The sequence below is a fragment of the Centruroides sculpturatus genome, unplaced genomic scaffold, assembly GCF_000671375.1.
Source record: "Centruroides sculpturatus isolate CEXI.00-Female unplaced genomic scaffold, Cexi_2.0 scaffold42, whole genome shotgun sequence".
Lineage (NCBI taxonomy): Eukaryota > Metazoa > Arthropoda > Arachnida > Scorpiones > Buthidae > Centruroides > Centruroides sculpturatus.
The window spans coordinates 1,214,578-1,234,088 of record NW_019384399.1 but is presented as its reverse complement, the minus strand read 5'-3'; the positions used below and the strand labels follow the sequence as shown (position 1 = coordinate 1,234,088).

At 32.2% G+C, this 19,511-nt stretch overlaps 3 protein-coding genes across 3 annotated transcripts in view; 1 reads left to right on the top strand and 2 right to left on the bottom strand.

Moving 5' to 3' along the window:
- The window catches only part of LOC111618570 (E3 ubiquitin-protein ligase RBBP6-like), a 169,765-nt gene that overhangs the window by 11,689 nt on the left and 138,565 nt on the right, over positions 1–19,511 (top strand). Inside the window, exon 2 of the mRNA XM_023360128.1 lies at positions 8,373–8,902. Coding sequence (XP_023215896.1) covers positions 8,737–8,902 — 166 coding nt within the window. The 5' untranslated portion in view covers positions 8,373–8,736. The remainder of the gene's footprint in view (positions 1–8,372; positions 8,903–19,511) is intronic.
- LOC111618597 (general transcription factor II-I repeat domain-containing protein 2-like) lies at positions 258–3,439 on the bottom strand. The gene is made up of 2 exons (XM_023360151.1): positions 2,316–3,439; positions 258–1,162 (listed from the first exon to the last, which is right to left on the bottom strand). Exon 2 carries the CDS (start codon positions 1,091–1,093, stop codon positions 329–331), a length of 765 nt encoding a protein of 254 aa, XP_023215919.1. The 5' UTR covers positions 1,094–1,162; positions 2,316–3,439; the 3' UTR covers positions 258–328.
- Positions 1,482–1,985, bottom strand: LOC111618571 (general transcription factor II-I repeat domain-containing protein 2A-like). Its single transcript, XM_023360129.1, has one exon. The coding sequence runs from the start codon at positions 1,983–1,985 to the stop codon at positions 1,482–1,484; it is 504 nt and encodes a 167-aa protein (XP_023215897.1).

The window sequence follows — 19,511 nt, the reverse complement described above, 5'->3', positions numbered from 1 at the left end:
ATCTTCCACTTTCACATCAAATGGAGTTGAAAAAAGTTGCAGGTAGATCTTGTATTTCTGGAATTCACCAAACCTCTCATTGAATGATGTAAGGAGGATGTTAACTTGGTCAGAGTAATCTATCTTCATATGTGGGTATTTCTCTTTCATGGCCTTGCAATGTGGAAAGTATGTAAAGTTCTCTGATTGCATGTGGGACTTGAAAAGTGATAGTTTGGTCATAAATACATTGATGTTACTTGTCAACTGAGAAACAAATTGCATCTTTCTCTGCAATCTCAAATTAAGGTTGTTTAGATAAGCAGTAATATCAGCAAGGAAAGCTAAATCACACTTGCCATCGTTGTCCCTCCAAATTCCTTGTAGTGTTCCCCTGTTCTTTGAGGAAAGTGATAATAGGCCTCAATCGCTCCACAAATCTCTTGAGGACTGTTGCCTTGCTCAGCCAATGAACTTCAGTATACATGGGCAGGTCAGCATAATCAGCATCTCTTTCTTCAAGAAATGATGTGAAGAGTCGATGGTTGAGTCCATGATGGCGGATTAAGTTCACAGTATCATAGACATCTTTCAGCAGATGTTCAACTCCCAGCTTCTTTGCACAAAGTTGCTGTTGGTGAATTATACAATGATACTGGACTAACTCTTTTTGCCTGTCCCCAAGGTGGTTTTTCAGCAAGGTGGCCATGCCATTCTCACATCCAACCATAGATGGTGCTCCATCAGTGGCAATGCTGGATAGCTTGTCAAAGTCCAGTGCTGATTTGTTGCAAATGCTTAATAAACCAGTAAGTAAGTCAGCACCAGTTGTATGTCTGGAAAGTGATGCCATGCCAAGAAATTCTTCATTCACAATAAAATCTAGTGAAACACTTCTAATAAACACAATCACTTGTGCCGTTGATGATATGGAAAAATAAAAATAAGCACAGTTTGCAACTAAAATATTAATTTTAAGTTGGCCAGAAATGTCTGCTGCAATTTCCGAGATTCTCCATTGTATCGTCATGCGGTTAAGACTGATTGTTTGAAAACACTTTGTCTTCTCAGGACACATCTTCTCACTTGCGATGATAAGACACTTTTTTATCATATCGCCATCTGTGAAAGGTTTCCCATTCTTGGCTATTAAAGCAGATATTTCTAGGCTGGCTTCAACAGCNTTCACATCAAATGGAGTTGAAAAAAGTTGCAGGTAGATCTTGTATTTCTGGAATTCACCAAACCTCTCATTGAATGATGTAAGGAGGATGTTAACTTGGTCAGAGTAATCTATCTTCATATGTGGGTATTTCTCTTTCATGGCCTTGCAATGTGGAAAGTATGTAAAGTTCTCTGATTGCATGTGGGACTTGAAAAGTGATAGTTTGGTCATAAATACATTGATGTTACTTGTCAACTGAGAAACAAATTGCATCTTTCTCTGCAATCTCAAATTAAGGTTGTTTAGATAAGCAGTAATATCAGCAAGGAAAGCTAAATCACACTTGCCATCGTTGTCCCTCCAAATTCCTTGTAGTGTTCCCCTGTTCTTTGAGGAAAGTGATAATAGGCCTCAATCGCTCCACAAATCTCTTGAGGACTGTTGCCTTGCTCAGCCAATGAACTTCAGTATACATGGGCAGGTCAGCATAATCAGCATCTCTTTCTTCAAGAAATGATGTGAAGAGTCGATGGTTGAGTCCATGATGGCGGATTAAGTTCACAGTATCATAGACATCTTTCAGCAGATGTTCAACTCCCAGCTTCTTTGCACAAAGTTGCTGTTGGTGAATTATACAATGATACTGGACTAACTCTTTTTGCCTGTCCCCAAGGTGGTTTTTCAGCAAGGTGACCATGCCATTCTCACATCCAACCATAGATGGTGCTCCATCAGTGGCAATGCTGGATAGTTTGTCAAAGTCCAGTGCTGATTTGTTGCAAATGCTTAATAAACCAGTAAGTAAGTCAGCACCAGTTGTATGTCTGGAAAGTGATGCCATGCCAAGAAATTCTTCATTCACAATAAAATCTAGTGAAACACTTCTAATAAACACAATCACTTGTGCCGTTGATGATATGGAAAAATAAAAATAAGCACAGTTTGCAACTAAAATATTAATTTTAAGTTGGCCAGAAATGTCTGCTGCAATTTCCGAGATTCTCCATTGTATCGTCATGCGGTTAAGACTGATTGTTTGAAAACACTTTGTCTTCTCAGGACACATCTTCTCACTTGCGATGATAAGACACTTTTTTATCATATCGCCATCTGTGAAAGGTTTCCCATTCTTGGCTATTAAAGCAGATATTTCTAGGCTGGCTTCAACAGCTGCATCCAATTCTCCAGATTGTTTCTTGAACACATATTTTGTTGACTGATTAGTGATCGTCGTAACGATTCGATTTTCCGTTCACGTTCCGTATCTTGCAGAAGGAAATCCTTGTGTTGGCTTTCATGATGTCGCTTCAGGTTGAATTCTTTTGGCAATGCTGTTGTTCTGTTGCACAAAACAGTACTTGTTAGTCCACACTTCTTGAAATTGACGATTCTTGCAATTGACCTTGCGTTTAATGCCCGGCGCCATACTGTTCACTCTGCAAAACAATGTCTCGTTGTGCCAAAAATTCTGAGGCCCGCAATGAATCGTGTTTGAGATAAGGCAAGCTAGACTACCACGTGCTTTGTTCTGTATCCACTCTGACCAAAGACTAAAGAGGTGGGGACAGAAGACTATTACGCACACGTGACAAATGGCCAGGCAGGTCTTAATTTGTTCGACTCCTGTCCGGGCGTCTCCACCATTTCTCAGAATTTGTGAGTCAGATCGTCAACATGCCAGGTGCAGGACACTAATCCATCATAAATGTGGTTACCATTCTTACCTAAATTATATTTATGGCCCGTCAGTTTTACCCCATGTTCAGAAATGAATCAAAAGTGATTAATGCAGTGCAGCGGAAAATCTGAATATTTTAAATATAATTATTAAAATTGCGATATCTCGTTTCAAACTGGCGCTAGAATCAATCTGTTTTTTGTTTTCTGTCATAAATATATCAGTTTACGACTGTTAAATTTCAAATAAAATAAAAATTAAAAATAATAATTTAATTTTAAATTTACGAAAAAAAGAATGTAAAAATAAAAGTAAATAAAAAGTTCCAATTAATTTACTACTAAAATAACCTAAATATATCTGTTTTCTTTCAAACAAAAGAAACCGCAGCTTTCTAGCTACACGGAATCATTTTACAACCCTCTTTGTTGACAAGTTTATCGCTTGACGTAGTTTGTAATAATTATTAAATCCAAAATATTTTAGTGCAAACAGCTTCCTTTTAGTCATAATGACTCTATTCCAACTACAGTATTAATTTTCTTAGTTCAACTTAATAATAATAAATTTGATGCGAAAAATTTTTTTTCTATTCTTAGTCTATGGAGAGATATTGTTGTAAATTATTGGTTGTTATAGCTTTTTGTACATTTCTTTTTGAACTCTGGTTAGTTTTTTCTAGTTTGAATGACATTAGGTTGACAAATAAGCGTCTTTTCAGAAAAGATTGATTCAAATTTGACTATACCAATCAGAATCTAGAATGTAAACAAATGCTAAAAAATTTCATGGTTTTTCAGCACTATTTTCACTTATTTTTGTTATTTGATGCTATTTAGACGAATAAGCAAGTTTTCTGAAGCATAAAATTGAAGATTTTCTGCCAAAATAGAAACTTCCTGATAACATTGGAAATGACGTTCTAACATCATTTTATTCTATTTGAATCTTCAAAAAATCGTTATAATACTATGTATTAGACTTAAAATATTCAATATCTAAACCACAAAGTGTTAGCTAGAAATAGACTTATTTATAGAACAACCCCCCATTTCTCATTTCAGGGGAAGTTATAAAACAGTTGGGTGCTAATGACTTTGTGAAAGGGAAAAGTTCTACACTTAGAAACTTCGAAAGAAGGGATTTGGCCTGTACCGTCCGCGGGCCGCATAAACATTGATAAGGGGCCGTATGTGGCCCGTGGGCCGCAGGTTGTGCACCCCTGGTTAACAGCTCTTGATACTTTTAACTTTTTTACTAATACTTTGTTAATGTTGTCAAAGAATTGGCTACTACTATTCATTCTAAGCACTGGAGACTAATACCTGGTTTAAAATAGAAGGTGACATTTCTGCCTAACCTGCTCTCTAGGTGAACTAAAGATTTCTTGACTTTTGACAAGAATCATATTCACTTCTTGGTTGTTGTTGTGACTGGTTTTGGTTACTTTTGTAAACATCTTTGCTTGTAAGGAACCAAGTCCGAGCATTATTTTTAGTTATTTTTATTTTTGCTTTTAATCTATTTTTGTTTGGGGCTTATGTTTTGTTAGGATGAAGGTTTCCTCACCACTCACTTTAGAAACATAAAAATAGAAGAGAAACCAACTCACCGACGAGAGAAAAGCGCCGTAGATAAAACTCACGCACACTTGCGCTCCCAAGCGGAAAAAAGTAAGTCCGCACCGAGGAAAGGAGGGGAGACCCCACAACTTAGGAACTTGCTAAATCTTAAAGAATAAAACATCCCAAGAATTGCCAAAAAGAATAATGTAAAAGATTAGAGTGTATTGTCATAAAATAGGCTGCCAGGCAAACAGGAAAAGTTTATTGTTAGTAATAAGTAAGTAAATGAGGGGAGTGATGTCACTCAGAATTGTGACATCACCTCACAGTATAAAGACCGAACCTTAAGTGAAGATGAGTGTGGTGAGCTTTGTATCAGCAAACGAGATAGAGAGGTGTCCAATAGGATAAAGTAGTTCCAAGGCGATTTTGAAGTTATTCGATTTGTGGATCAAAGATGAGAGAAAGTCTTGAAAGTTGAGGAAAAAGGTTCCTAGTATATTGGGGTGATGATTAGGACCTTTAATTCATAAGAATTATTGTACATAAGTTAAGTCTTTGAATTTTTTGTCAAATTCCAAAGGGGAATAAAGTTAGAAAATAGATTGATTTGAGTTTGTTGGGTTGATTCTTATTGATTTACTAAATTTTGTATATAGTTATTACTAGAATTTTTATTAAATATTGGATTGTTTTTGACTAACTTTGTCATTATTTAATTTGGTGCACGCTTAAAGTCCAGGCCTGGCACATTAATGCGAATCCGTGTAAAGTACCCGTTAGGTAATGGCTATTTCCGGCACACAGTCGTATTGATAATCGTTGAAAAAGTCGGAAAAATAATATAGTACTTTACATGCTAACTGAATCTTTGCTTCTTGGCTTTTTGCTGCTTTTGCAGATCTGCTGAGGAGACATTTATATTTCATTTGTGAGTGTGCAGATGTTTGCTCAGGCAGATTTGTCTTCTTTTTTTGGGCCTTAATGAATTTTTGTTTTCCTTCACAGGTGTACTTTTTTAAGAGATTAGATTTTTAAAGTAATCTTAGGTTGAGATGCATTTAGCCTGTATAATAAACTAGTTTTACCTGTATAATAAACAATACATCATAATTAGTGATCTAGTGCAATGCATCTTATTTTTTTTGTCACTAATTCATTGCATCATTTTAATGATTTTATTGAACCTATATTCATAATAGTAGTAAATATTTAAGAGGCAGCTCAGTCTTGTTAATCTGTTACAATAATGTCATAACTAGTTTGATAAAAATCACAGAAAAATTGTGTTGTACTCTTTCAAGAAATGTTTCATTTCTGATGCTTCAAATGCCACTGAGAATGATTGCATATAGAAAAATAAAAGCATTAAATACAGTGTTGATTCAGAAGAGCCTAAAACAAAGTGAAGACCCTACTTTAATACAATGAAAAGACAGTGGTATTTATTGCACAGTAATTTACTGTATTGTACAATAAATACTGAATAAATTTATCAATAGAACTAATTCTGTTGACAAACTTGTCTCAACAGATGACGATCCGAACTAGAGATGTGTGTGTCAAGTACCCAATGGCTGCCCATATTATCACACCAGGTGCAGGGCCCCTAAGCCAATATCAAATGCAAGCAGGCGACGAGCGATCTGCTCGGAGCCTCCAGATACGTATACGGCCATCAGAATGCTACATGCAGAACCGGGACGCATCTAAAAAGACGACATTGTGCCACTCCTGTATCTAGCTTTGTCGTTGGGCACACCAGAGTCGCTGTTTCTCTCTATGCTGCATTGTCAAGGAAAGCCGAAGTAATGGTCGCCGTTCTGACAGTCCACGCTGTTGCAAACGTCGTCGCACCATACGAGCAGATACTGGACGTGCTGCAAACAAGCTCATTTCCTGACTAATGGTCCGTGATGTGGTTATACGGTTTTGCACAGCCGATCTCACAATATGTCTGTCCTCTTGGGCGTTAGTCATAGGAGGGCATTGAGATCCTGCATGCTGTTCAGTAAAACCCTCAGCAACCCATCAATTCCATATTCGCATGACAGTGGTTGGATTTCGACCAGTGCGAGTGGCAATATCACGGAACAATAATCCACACTCTCGATAGGCAATGATCCTGCCTCTATCGAATTCCAACACTTGCTGGTAAGCATTTCTTCTTCTTATTCGAGGCATAACACGATATTCTGATGAAACCCCAACCTTACAAAGCGATTTCTGAATGAGAAATCCACTGCACAACTTTTCTTTTATGCAGTGCTTCAGATGTCGTTTGTCCCTCCTGCATTGTCTAAATGCACTGAAATACTAATCATTTGCATATCCCAACCTCTTTTTCCTTTCATATGATTGACATTCATACGATCATTCCTTCCTGGTGTTGCAATTTTAATGACCAGCAGTGTATTATAAATGTATAATACTTCCCCATGGGGGGAATTTTTCAAAAAATCCCTTCTTGGTGTACATTCTCTTGACATACCCTATTAAAACACAATCAAAAATGCAAAAAACCGCATCTAAAATAGTATAATAGAAGCCAAGTGCTTCACGTTAAGCCTTAATCCTGTCCATCTCCCCCAGTTGGAGGAATTTTAACATGTATATTATATAAAAACACATGCGTATTTGAATGCAGCATTGTGTCAAAATTTCAAAGGAATCGGTAGGAACAAATGGACATTACATTTTTATTTATATATATAGATAGATAGAAGATGATCTGGTTTAGTTCATTTTCACAGAAAAGCAAACTTAGGTCGTTGTACTCGTAGCGCCGTCTGTTGGACATAAAAGCCTTAACCCTAGATGATATCTTTTAATTTATATGAATATTTAACGGAATAATATACAGCCTATGTCCACCCTGAAGTTCCATTCTAAATATTGGTGAAAGAATTTTTGAAATCGGATGAATAGTTTCGGAGATTACCCCTATATCCAAATTTACAAATATTACCTCTTTATAATATTAGTATAGATAACTACCAGTACAGTAGATTGCTGATTATTTGAATTATCATCTAATCAAATAATTTCACCTAAGGAATGTAAGTGGCTTTTGACATATGTCCCTAATTTGTTGTGTCAGCCTATAGTGTTATTCCTGTCTATTTTATTTCATTCTCAGCTGTCATTGCCACATTAGTGTTTAATACTGTGTTTTGTTTTTTAAATTCAATTTAAATGATAAAATTTTCTGATAAACTAATTTTTTGATAAACTGTATTTATCAGTTTTATTTTATCTTAATTTTAAATTACATTGTTATTGCTTCTTTAGGAACAAAAACTTGGTTTCAAAAAATTATTTTAATTCTTTTATTATTTTGTAATTATAATTATTTTTCTTTAAACAGATGTTTTGATTTAAAATACCAAATAGGAGAAATAATGTATGAACTTTACACTATATTTACTTTGCCAGATTTTTAAAGTTATCATTTAATGTTTCTTAACTGTAGTTAGTATGGTTCTTTCAAATATTTTAATAAGATAAATTTTTGCTGGATCCTTTGAATATAAAACATTAGTATTGAAGTTGTAATTTTTAAAAGACATAAAATATTAGCCAATGCAATTAATAATGTTTTAAATTTATTTTATCATCATTTCAATCACATTTGAAGAAATAATTTTAAGAAAATCCAAAAAATTCATTGTGAAAAATAAATTTAAAATTATACTGAGTAACATATTAGTGTGAGACGACATTAAATTCATAAATACTGAATAGCTTATACTAATTACTAGGTATACGTTACACTTAATTACTGATTACTAGGCATATACTTACACTACATAAATCATTCTTGTATCTTAGATTTTAGAGAATCTATTGTATTATGTTTTGTTAAAACATTTCTTTATGAAATTCATATAATTTGAAATTTTTTAATTTGTAAAAATTTAAATAAAATTAAAATATAATTTAGAAAACATTTCTAATTTTTGTTATTTTTCTTTTTTGTTTTCAGGTTTGCATTCTTATTATAACTAACTTCAAATAAAATATAGAAAATATGCCGTATTTAAATACATCAGAATTGTATAATCAGTTGTAATTTTTTTTAATAAAAATTTTCAATATTTTCATAATGAAAGTGATTCATTATTATCTTTAGCTTATTATTAAAGATATATTTTATACTTTTGATATACTTTAATACAAATTGTAACTTCCAAAAGTATCTCAGTTTTTAAAAGATATTGTTTAAATAGAAATTTCAGTTTTCCCAAAATATTTTGTAACAATTCAGAAATCTAGAAAAATTTCAGATTGTTTTAATGAAATATGAATAGTTAATGATACAAATCTGATCATTTAAAAAAGTTATAGAAATGTCTGTTCATTATAAATTCAAGAGTAGCTTGGACTTTGATACTGTAACTTTTGACGGGCTACATATATCTGTTGCTGATCTGAAAAAATCTATTATGCAACAAAAGAAAATTGGAAAAAGTGCAGATTTTGATCTTCAAATAACAAATGCTCAGACAAAGGAAGGTAAGATATATCTAAATTATTTACAAATGACAGTATTATGGAAACTTGACATTTGATTTTAACATTATATTTCATAATTTTAAGAATTTGTACTGATATATGTTTAAATTAATTAATCATATGATCATTATATATGATGACATGATGATTATATATTTTTCATATTTTGACATTAAAAGTCTTAAAATGTTTAATAACACACATAGTTGAATACTGATCTCACTTTTTAGATGAAAATAATTATATTTAATTTCAAAATGTACATTATATACAAATAACTGCTTTAATTGAAGTACAGAAAATAAAGCAAAGCAAAAACATACCAGTTGTACTTGCTCCAGCAGACAAATTTTATTGTAAGCACAAACATTTTTGGCCACATTTAGGACCCTTCGTCAGATAAGAGAGCTATTCTATAAATCAACTAAATGTGACTGAAAATGTTTGTGCTTACATTAAAATTTGTCTGCTGGAGTAAGTACAATTGGCGTGTTTTTATTTTTGATCTACAGTTCCAACTTTTGTGAGTTCAGCTATTACAAAAAAGCAAACATTTGTTTTTGGTCAAATTATTTTTTGTTGAGTCTAAAAATGGCAAATTAGCCAAAAATGTTTGTTTTTATTTTCTATTCTTTAATTAAAGCAATTATTGGTATTTGTATAATGTTTTGAAGAGTTTACTGTTGTAGTAAATTGCATTATAACATAAAAAATAAAGTGTTTTTTCTTATATTCTGTTAAATTACATTGCAATATTTAAATTTTTTAATCTAGCTTATAAATTTATAAAAATATAATTAAAATTTTTTAAATAATATGTACACTGCACAACAAATATATCTGAAGGAAACAAAACTGTTTGTGAAGTTAAGGATAAAACCAAAGATGCCAACATTTTTGGCTAATTAGCCAGCTTTATGTATCTAGAATTTGAATTTCAACCAAATACCATAGTTATAGAGATAAAGCTTACATGATAGACCAATAACTTCAAAGAATTAACATTATGAAATAATAAAAATAAAAGCACCGTGGCAAAATGCTAAAAAAAACTAAATCTAAGCCTCAAATGTGGAAACTAGAAATTACTAATTTTATATATGCAAGTCATTTCTACATTCTCTGTAATGACATGGCCTAATGCGCATTGATTCCATTGAGACAATTCCTTGTGAAAACTCTTGATTTTTCTATTAATGACATATTTTCTCCACTATGAATTCTATCAATTTCATCATATCCAAACTTGGATGATAAGAATGGAAATTATCAGAATCTGTGGGAGCTACTTTGAAATGCTTAAGAGAATAATTTCGAGAATATAAGCACATTCAGTATTGTGGTACATTGTATTATCTCCCAATCACCACCTTCAATAAGAATATACAGTAGAGCGTCGTTTATCCGAAAGCATTCCAGTCAGCAAATTTAAATTTTCACTAGTGCTGTGGCACTGCAATCTTTGGCTAATCCAATATTTTTTTTTTGTGTGTGTGTGTTTTAGCTGGCAGCACTGGCACTTTTGTGTGATGTTTTTCTGAGGACTGTCATGCTGAATCAAACGTTTTTGATACTATATTAACTTCTAAAGTATAATTTTTTTTGTTTTTATATTTTTCAATATATTTATTTTGTTTGTAAAAAATAAAAAAATAATTTTTAACGATACAATAGCCACGATTATTATTTTAAAAAGTTTACGTTAGGCTTAATATTGATGAAAATTCAATGCGAAGCGACATACAATGGAAAAAAATTTCAACATAGGATAGGTTAATATATTTTTTTGTACGTAATCGGTTATCCGAAAAATAAGTTATCTGAACAACCCCAGTTCCCAATTGATTCAGATAAACGACGCTCTACTGTAGTAATATTGCATAAGGCTTAGCTGTTAGAAAGGATTCACAATGAAGTAAATATTTTGGTAGTGGAAAAATTTAGGACTCACAAGGAGCAAGTTACACTATGTGATCATCATACACAATACTTTGTCAATACAGTCAAAACTCTGTTTTCAAAATTAATTTTTTCCTAAAAGTTTGAAATCCAATTTGTTCTATTACTGAAACAAATTTTTCTATAAGAAACAATATAAAATGGATTAATCTGTTCTTGACTCCTAAAACAATGCCTCTTTCTTTTATTTCTCATCTGTTATTAACAGTTAAATGATTTTGTTCAATTTCCCTTCAATTTAAAGTTTGGAAATTGAAAGTATGCTTTTCATTGGCTAGAAAATTTCAACCATAGATAGAGTATTTCAAATTTGAATTTGAAAACCAAATCATCACAAAATTTAAAATTTATGCTGTTATTGGTTAGAAAAATTCTGTTTAAGGCTGTTAGTTATAAAGAATAACTAACTGCATAATCTTGAGGCATATTGACTCTTGCCATTCACTAAGTAGGAATTATGAAGTACTGTGCATACATTTCTGTGAAATATGATTACTCTAAGTGCTAATCAGTGAAAACAGAATCTTAAGTCATTTACTTTACAGACTAGATGTGAAATTATTAAAAAGTTGGAAAGCAGTGTAAAGCAAAACAAATTATGTAAAGAAATGAATATAACGAAATTGACAATTGCTATCATTTGAAAGGAAAAAGAAAAAATACTTGCTAGTTTTGAACATGATAATTGAAATACTAAAATGCTTAGAAAATCTGCACATGACAAATTAGATCAATCATTGTTAAAATGGTTTCCTCAGTAGAGACTTAAAAACATTACTATTAGTGGTGCTATATTGCAATCAAAAGTAGAAGAGTTAGGAAGCAAATTGGAAAAGAGTATAGAGTTTAAATGCAGTAGAAATTGGATTGAGAGATTTAAAAGAAGACATAGTATTGGAAGCTGAAAAATGTTAGGGAAGCAGCTGCAGTAAATATGGATGTGATAGAAGACTAGTTGCAAAATAAGTGGCCAAACATTAGAGAAAGTTTCCAAGATTGTAATATCTTTAATGCAGATGAAACAAGTCTTTTTTATAAGCTTACACCAAATAGGATGCTAAAATTAAAATGAGTAAGCTGTGCAAGAGGAAAGTTATCTAAAGTAAGAATTAATATTCTACTAGCAGCAAATCTGATGGGAACAAAGAAGAGAAAATTGTTAATAATCAAAAAATCCATGGCTACTGGTAAACTACGAATCTAACTAAAGAACTTGGATGACCTCCGACATTTTCTGTGGCAAACTGTGGGAATAGGATGAAGAACTGAAAAAAAAGAAACAAAAAATTTTATTATTGATTGACAACTGCCAGTGCATCTTGACATCAAGAATGGATATTGTATTACACTAGTGTTCATGCTGTCCAATACAAGATCAAAACTGCAGCCTTTATATCAAGGGGTTATAGCATAGTTTAAAGAGCATCTATCAGCAAATTCTCCTTTTGAAAATGGTAACTTCTGTAGATAATAGCAAAGAATTGTTTTCTATAAATGTTTTTGATGCAATAACTTCATCCATTTGGCATGACAAATTGTATCAATGCAAACAAATTGTTTTTGATATGCTGGCTTTCTACAAACTAATGGGGAAGATTTTGATTCAGATTGAATTTGAAAATGCTTAAGAGAATAATTTCGAGAATATAAGCACATTCCGATCAACAAACTTTTTAAAAGTAAACTTACAAATGATGAAACAGAAGGTGTTCAAGATATGCTCTATCTGTAGTTACCAGATGGATTTTCTGACTATGATTTTGAAGAATATGTCAGGGTTGATGACAGTGTTGTTAGTAGAGAATTTTTGACTGGTGATGATGATATAGCTTGTGTCTTCCAAAAAAATGAAATTGATGAGGATGATGATGACGATATAACATATACAGATATCAACATTCTGATGATGTCAATTTCTAAAATTTTGCAAAACACTATTGTTGTTCGAGTTTTTACAAATGCATAATACGCCACAAAATATTTTAAATAGTTTTGCTGAGATGGAACTGTATATTACAGAATGCTATGCAACTAGCAAAAATCAACGAACAAAACTTACAGAATTTTTAAAGTAACCATGAGCAAATATATTGATGTTTTAACAGACAACTTTTTATGTAATAATTTGTTACATTTTATCTTTGAGACATTAAACTTTAGTTTTTCCAAATTAGACTGCTTTATTTCTTATCTTATATAATGAACAAGTTATGACAATCTGTACAGGTTTGTTATAAGCAGACATTACTGTAATTGCAAGTATTGTCTATTGCTTTATAATGAAAATACACTTAGAAAAGAAGAATCTAATTATTATTATATAGTATGTAAATTTTATGACAATAGTTCCTCTATTAATTTATTTATATTAATAAACTCCACCATACCTTTAAAATGCAGTCTATTTCGGATAGTTAGATAACTATCCAAAATAGACTGCATTTTAAAGGTAAGGTGGAGTTTATTAATTAATACTGCAGTTAGAGATTTAATAATTTATTTATATTATGTTTGTACTAGGAAAATTGCTTATTTAGAATTAAACATTTAAAGTTAAGTACTAAAATGGCAATTTATTTCTATAATAGTACAGTCGATCCCCCTATAAGACGGTAGATACGTTCCGTTCTTTATGAATCAATTTTGTAGGAATCGCAGCCAATCACAACCCGACACGTGTGAAGTTTACGGACTACGGCTGTTTGAAAGGTTTTCTTCCATAAAATTAATCGATTCTAGACTAATTCGACTCAACATTTCCAAAATACGCATATTTTTTTTGAAAATAATCCGTATAAACTACGCTATAAACAAAAAATTGTAGGATTATTTACCGAGTGTGCACCATTCGACATCGCCATTGCTCAAGCTTGTTTTCGTCGCGGAACAGCTCAGAAAACTGCAGCCGTGATTTCTGATGTTATTTTTCTGCGAAAACTTCGCTGAACTTTGGAGACATCATTAATATAAATAATTTTAATCGCCGTTGAATAAGAAATGTTTCTTTCACAAGAAATGTATAAAATTACAGTGCTGTATTAGACTTACGGTACCTAATTTACATACCGTACAGATGATAGTTGGCCTAAACTCTCTGTAGTATGGCACTAGACGGCGGAAAGCATATATATAATTATAATAAAGTTACAATAAATTAAGTTAATATATAATTATATATACTGTACCTAATTTATATATAATTATATGTACAGTACCTAATTTATATATAATTATATGTACAGACGAAACTAAACTCAATTTACCCGCCTAAACTGCCTGTAGCGTGGCGCTGGACGGCGGGAAAGTAGTTCGGCTGCCCGATGACGTTTTACATAATTATAGGAGTTTTTTTACCGTTGTGTATGGATACCACCACAATTTTTTCGCTGTCTTATAGGAATCGTAATTATAGGAACCAGTCTTATAGGGGGATCTACTGTATATAAAACAATGTAATCATTTTCTAATTATTAATTTATAAATCATATTTCTTGATGTATAAAACAGCAGTGAAATTTCAAATCAAATGTTTTTTTTTAATATCTATTAAAAACTTAACTATATTTTTTGATATCATTCTAAAAAACATAAATAGATAATTTAAATCTATCATAATTCAAGTATATTTAATTAATGAAATAAATGTGTACATTTATAAATAAGATTAAAAATTAGTGTAAATTCTGGTTTTGTAAGAGAGAAATTAAGACCATATGCAAAAATGACTTTGCTTCTCCTATCATTTCTTGTATGTTATGCAGGTGATGACGAGTTTCTGAATACCACAGTGACAATAGACAAAACGTAGGCTTTTTTACTAAACACCAGTGAGTAAACTGTAGTCAGTAGAATGGATGCACACTCATTCATTCTTCCACCTAGAAAATGTCAAGACATTAAGATCAAGGAAGAAAGTTGTGGCAATAGTTTTATGGGATGAAAGGACATTCTCCTGGTTGATTTTATAACTCTTGTTGATTAAATGTTATAATATATTGTAGGACACTGAAGAGGCTTAATGTGCAATCCAAAGCAAAAGACATCACTGACACTGCATTTGCATGACAATGCCTAGGGCATGCAAACAGAAAAAAAAGCAATGCAGCAATTGACTCAGAGTTCTAAGTGAAAAGTTTTACATCACCCTGCTCACAGCCTGATATGGTTCTTAGTGATTATCATCTGTTTTTTTTTTTAAAGAAATCTATTTAACAAGAAGTTTGACAATGACAGGCAGGTAAAAGGAGTCACTATCTTGTTATGGATGCAGGCAATAGAATTCTACGACCCCAGTATTCAAAGTTTGTGTCCTGGCTCAAAAAATACTTTGACAACAATAGCATTGATGTTGAAATAGCATTGATGTTGAAAATAGCTAATAAGATTTGGAAACAAGTTTATCACTTCACTTCACTTTAAATTTGTTTACAGTAACTGCATTTGTAACTTTACTTTCTGGATAGCCTTTGTATTCATAAGTTTCCAGAACCTGTTTATGAATTCTGCCACATGAGGGCATATGTCTTGTCAGCCATTAAGATACTGCTAGTCATTAGTGTAGGTCTGCAATTTTTAGTTTTTCATTAACAACATGCCTTAACCATTTCAGGTAGTTAGGCAATGATTGGCTGCAGGGCCGTGGAGTTGTGTAAAAATCTACTGACTCCAACCAGGGATGGACTTGTTAACAAAATAGGGCTGGGGATTCTGATGTCATCACATGATCTCAGAATAACAGCTTCAATAAATAGTTATAATAAAGATAGAATGTAGAAACTTCTTTATTCCAAAGCTAAAAGACTCCTCTAAATAATATTACAGTCAATATATAAATATGTATTTGATAATTTTTACTTTCCCAGCTGTTATATATAACAGAGTAAAAGTCCCCCTGCAAATTTTTACAATTTTGGACTCAGCACATGTTGAAATGTCGAGATATACAAAATATTTGGGTTTTTTCTGTACATATGGACATTAGACTGTGTGGGACATGATTTTTTTTCACCCTGTTTGAAGCTTAATAACTTCTGCAGTTTTTGAATTTGAGTCAGATGGTTTAATACAAGAGTTTTTAAACTTCAAAGTGGTTGAACTAAATTGTGCCCCCCCCACACACATTCTAACATTCATGCATACAGAAAAAACTCCAAATGTTTTTGCACTTCTCTACATTTTGATGCTTCCAGAGTCAAAAAGAGTGAAAATCTGGAGAAGTCATTTTTGACTGATCATTCTTTTCCTTTGTTATAGGCTTATACAGTGGTACCTCAGGATACGAAATTAATCCGTTCCGAAACTGAGATCGTATCATGAAAATGTCGTAAGGTGGATCATCTTTTCCGATACGATTACATGTAAAACCAAATAATTCGTTCCAACGCGAAAAACATACTCAAATTAAAGCCAAGTAATACATTAAAAAAATAACTGTAGTAAGAAAAACAAATGAAAAATGCGAACTAATGTAACGTCGTATGGTGAGTTTTTGTTCGTATCGTGGAGCAAAAATATGTTCGAATTTTATGTCGTATCCTGAAAATTTCGTATGCTGGGGTGTTCGTAACCTGAGGTACCACTGTACTGTATAACATCTGGGAAACTAATAATGATGACGATTCTGGTTACTGTTTTAAAAAGACAAAATAAAACTATTTTAAAAAAATTAAATTAAACATTAAAATTTGCCACATCTATTTAATTAATATATAAATTCATATTTATTGACTTGTTTGATTATGGCAATGGTATTTGGTAAGCATGTATAAATAAAAACAATAAATACACAAATAAAAACTAATTTATTTGTACACAAATAAATTAGTTTAATAGAAATGTTGTACATAATATATGAGTATATTATGTAGTATATAAGTATACAGATACATTAAACTAAGCCAAGAATAAGAAATACAACATTTAGACTGGTAAAGAAAAAGGTTGTTTATTTTGCCATGTTGATTATTTTTTATCTGATATAAACTAAATTACTTCTTAAAAAAGAATTGCTCCTATTAAGTCAGCATTCATGGAAGCTCTTACATTGGATTTAATAATTTTAAGAGCAGAAAACAAATGCTCTACTGAGACTTGGCTTGGTGGCAATGCTGTGATGGACAATGCTGTATCTTGGATAATGACTGGATAGTGCAGTATTGCATTTTAACATCCAAATTTGAAGAATGGTCAATGTGATTTACTTTTTCCAGTGCATTGTAAAAATCATCTTTACATTTTGTAAGATTTCCTTTTTTGTCTGTTCTCATATTAGAACTCAAGCTTAATTTTGAGGGTAAGAGAGGAGTTTAAAAGAAATTGTTAACATTAATAACAAATAAAATATTCATTAAGTCTGACTACACTGGAGATATGACACATGATTCCTTCTATGTCCCTGTTGACCTTTAATTAAATTAAGAAGAGTAGAGTAAATAAAGATTGTGTAAGAGGGCTGTATCTAAACATGGAGTAGGGAGGAGTAAATGGGTAAGTTGATAGGGACCATTCTTTGAATAACAACAGGTGGTTACCAGTTTAACAAATAACAAGTTTAATAAGCTAAATAAAATGATTACACAAGAGTTATAGCACTACTACTACTACTACTACAAATAGACACAAATAACACTATAGTTTGCTAATACATCTACAGAGGTATGCTATATCTACTAGCTATCCACTTAAGTTATAAGAGAGAGAGTTTACATGAATCATTCGAGTTTAATACCTCTAACTTGGTCTGATGTCTTCTTGTTGCAGTCAGAGGAGATGGGAGATGAGAGCTGGTGAGGCAAGAGCTTTGGTCTGCTCTTCAAGTTGTGTCTGCCCCGAAGATTTTGTGCACACCCTTTTTTATCCTCACTGAGTGTGGGAATTGGGTTAGGTGACTTCTATTGTTGTGACAATACTATCTAGATGTGTCATTGGTTGGCTGTTGAAAGCTGTAAGAAATTGACAAATCGGGTGAATTTGTTGATACTCTCTGCCAGGTGAAGCAACTCTTATTACCATATAATTTAACCTGTTCTGTGTTATTTCCAACATATCTCAGATCGCGACCTGCTGACCTTGACCGGTTGACCCAAGATAACTCATTTCAGCATCAAAACATTTTTGAAACTAGATGTCGCTAGTAGTTATAATTTTTATATTAAAACTAACTACCAAAATACAATTTTTTTTGTTTTTACATTTATTAATATATTTATTTTATTTGTATAAAAATTTATTTGTATCAAATAAAAAAAAAATTTTGGATGGTACAATAGCCACGGTTATATTTTTTCAAAAATGTGTAATTTTCGTTAGGCTTAACATCGACAAAAATTTAATATGATGCAACATGCAACGGAGAAAAATGTCAATGTTGGATAGGTTAAACAATGTCGATGTTTCCCTGCTTCAACAATTAAGTATTGGGATTTATCTTAGAAGGAGACCCTATGGCTTTGGGGAAATGGATTTTGATGATCTTTGGTGTAGAGCAGTGATTCCCAAACTTTTTTGATCCACTGTCCCCTTTGTTCCATAAAGTTATACCCGATGCCCCCTAACCCATTTTCTTGGAACAGACTTGGAACAGTTGAAATTAAATTAAAATAAATAAANTCCACTGTCCCCTTTGTTCCATAAAGTTATACCCGATGCCCCCTAACCCATTTTCTTGGAACAGACTTGGAACAGTTGAAATTAAATTAAAATAAATAAACAATAAAAAAAATATCAAAAAAATCAATAAATAATAAGAAATAAATGAATAAATAAATAAATACATTATAAGTATTTATGAATTAAAAAAAAGTATACACAATAAGAGAATTGAACCTGAGCATGCAAGCGTACAAGTCAGGAGCATTACCACTCACACCACAGCAAGCTCAAGTGGAAGTACATGTAACCTTATATATAAAGTGCTAAAGAAAACCTTAAGTTCGTTTTTCTTGATTATATTTGAGTGTTGCACTTTATTATTTTACAGGTAGTACACTCGCATGGTGTACTACCTGTACACCAAAGATCATCAAAATCCACTTCCCCAAAGTCGTAGGATCTCCTTGTTAGAATCTTTCTCAAAACAAAGGAAGTGACTGTTGATCTTGCTAGGATATTTGATCGTCTATTTTTTTATCTGACTTGAGGGAGACTAAATACCAGGTGGTGACCTGGGTTTTTTTCCACGTTACAATTATGTGTTACAATTAGTTTAATTAATTACAAATCTCCCCCAGAATCTCACAATGACGTCCTCAAACAAGATGGCAACTGGAACTGCCACTGTTGGGCTTCAAGTTTAGATGCGAATATCTCACAAATGGTCAGGTGTCAGACTCTTTGTTATTATTTGTTGATAAGTATCATTAGAATGTCTGATTACTGTGCTATACTGACTGTTAAACACACAACAGGCTTAGTAGAGCATGCAGCGTGACTCCCCATAGCACTTGGGAATAAGCTTTAGGCTGATTTCAGGGGGCTATATCTTGTGAAGGGTCACATTAAATGTATGGTTCCTTTTTCCTTTTTCTCATATGGATAAGCTCTACAGCTCTATTAAGGTTTTAACAGCATCATTCACATCTGCAAACTCACCTTGAACAACTGTCCATTTGAAAATAAATTAGAAAATATAAGTTTGTAGAAGAAACTATGC

Bases quoted from the DNA above. Each gene is read 5' to 3' on its own strand.
- LOC111618571 (XM_023360129.1), bottom strand. From the start codon at position 1,985: ATGGCATCACTTTCCAGACATACAACTGGTGCTGACTTACTTACTGGT.
- LOC111618597 (XM_023360151.1), bottom strand. From the start codon at position 1,093: ATGATAAAAAAGTGTCTTATCATCGCAAGTGAGAAGATGTGTCCTGAG.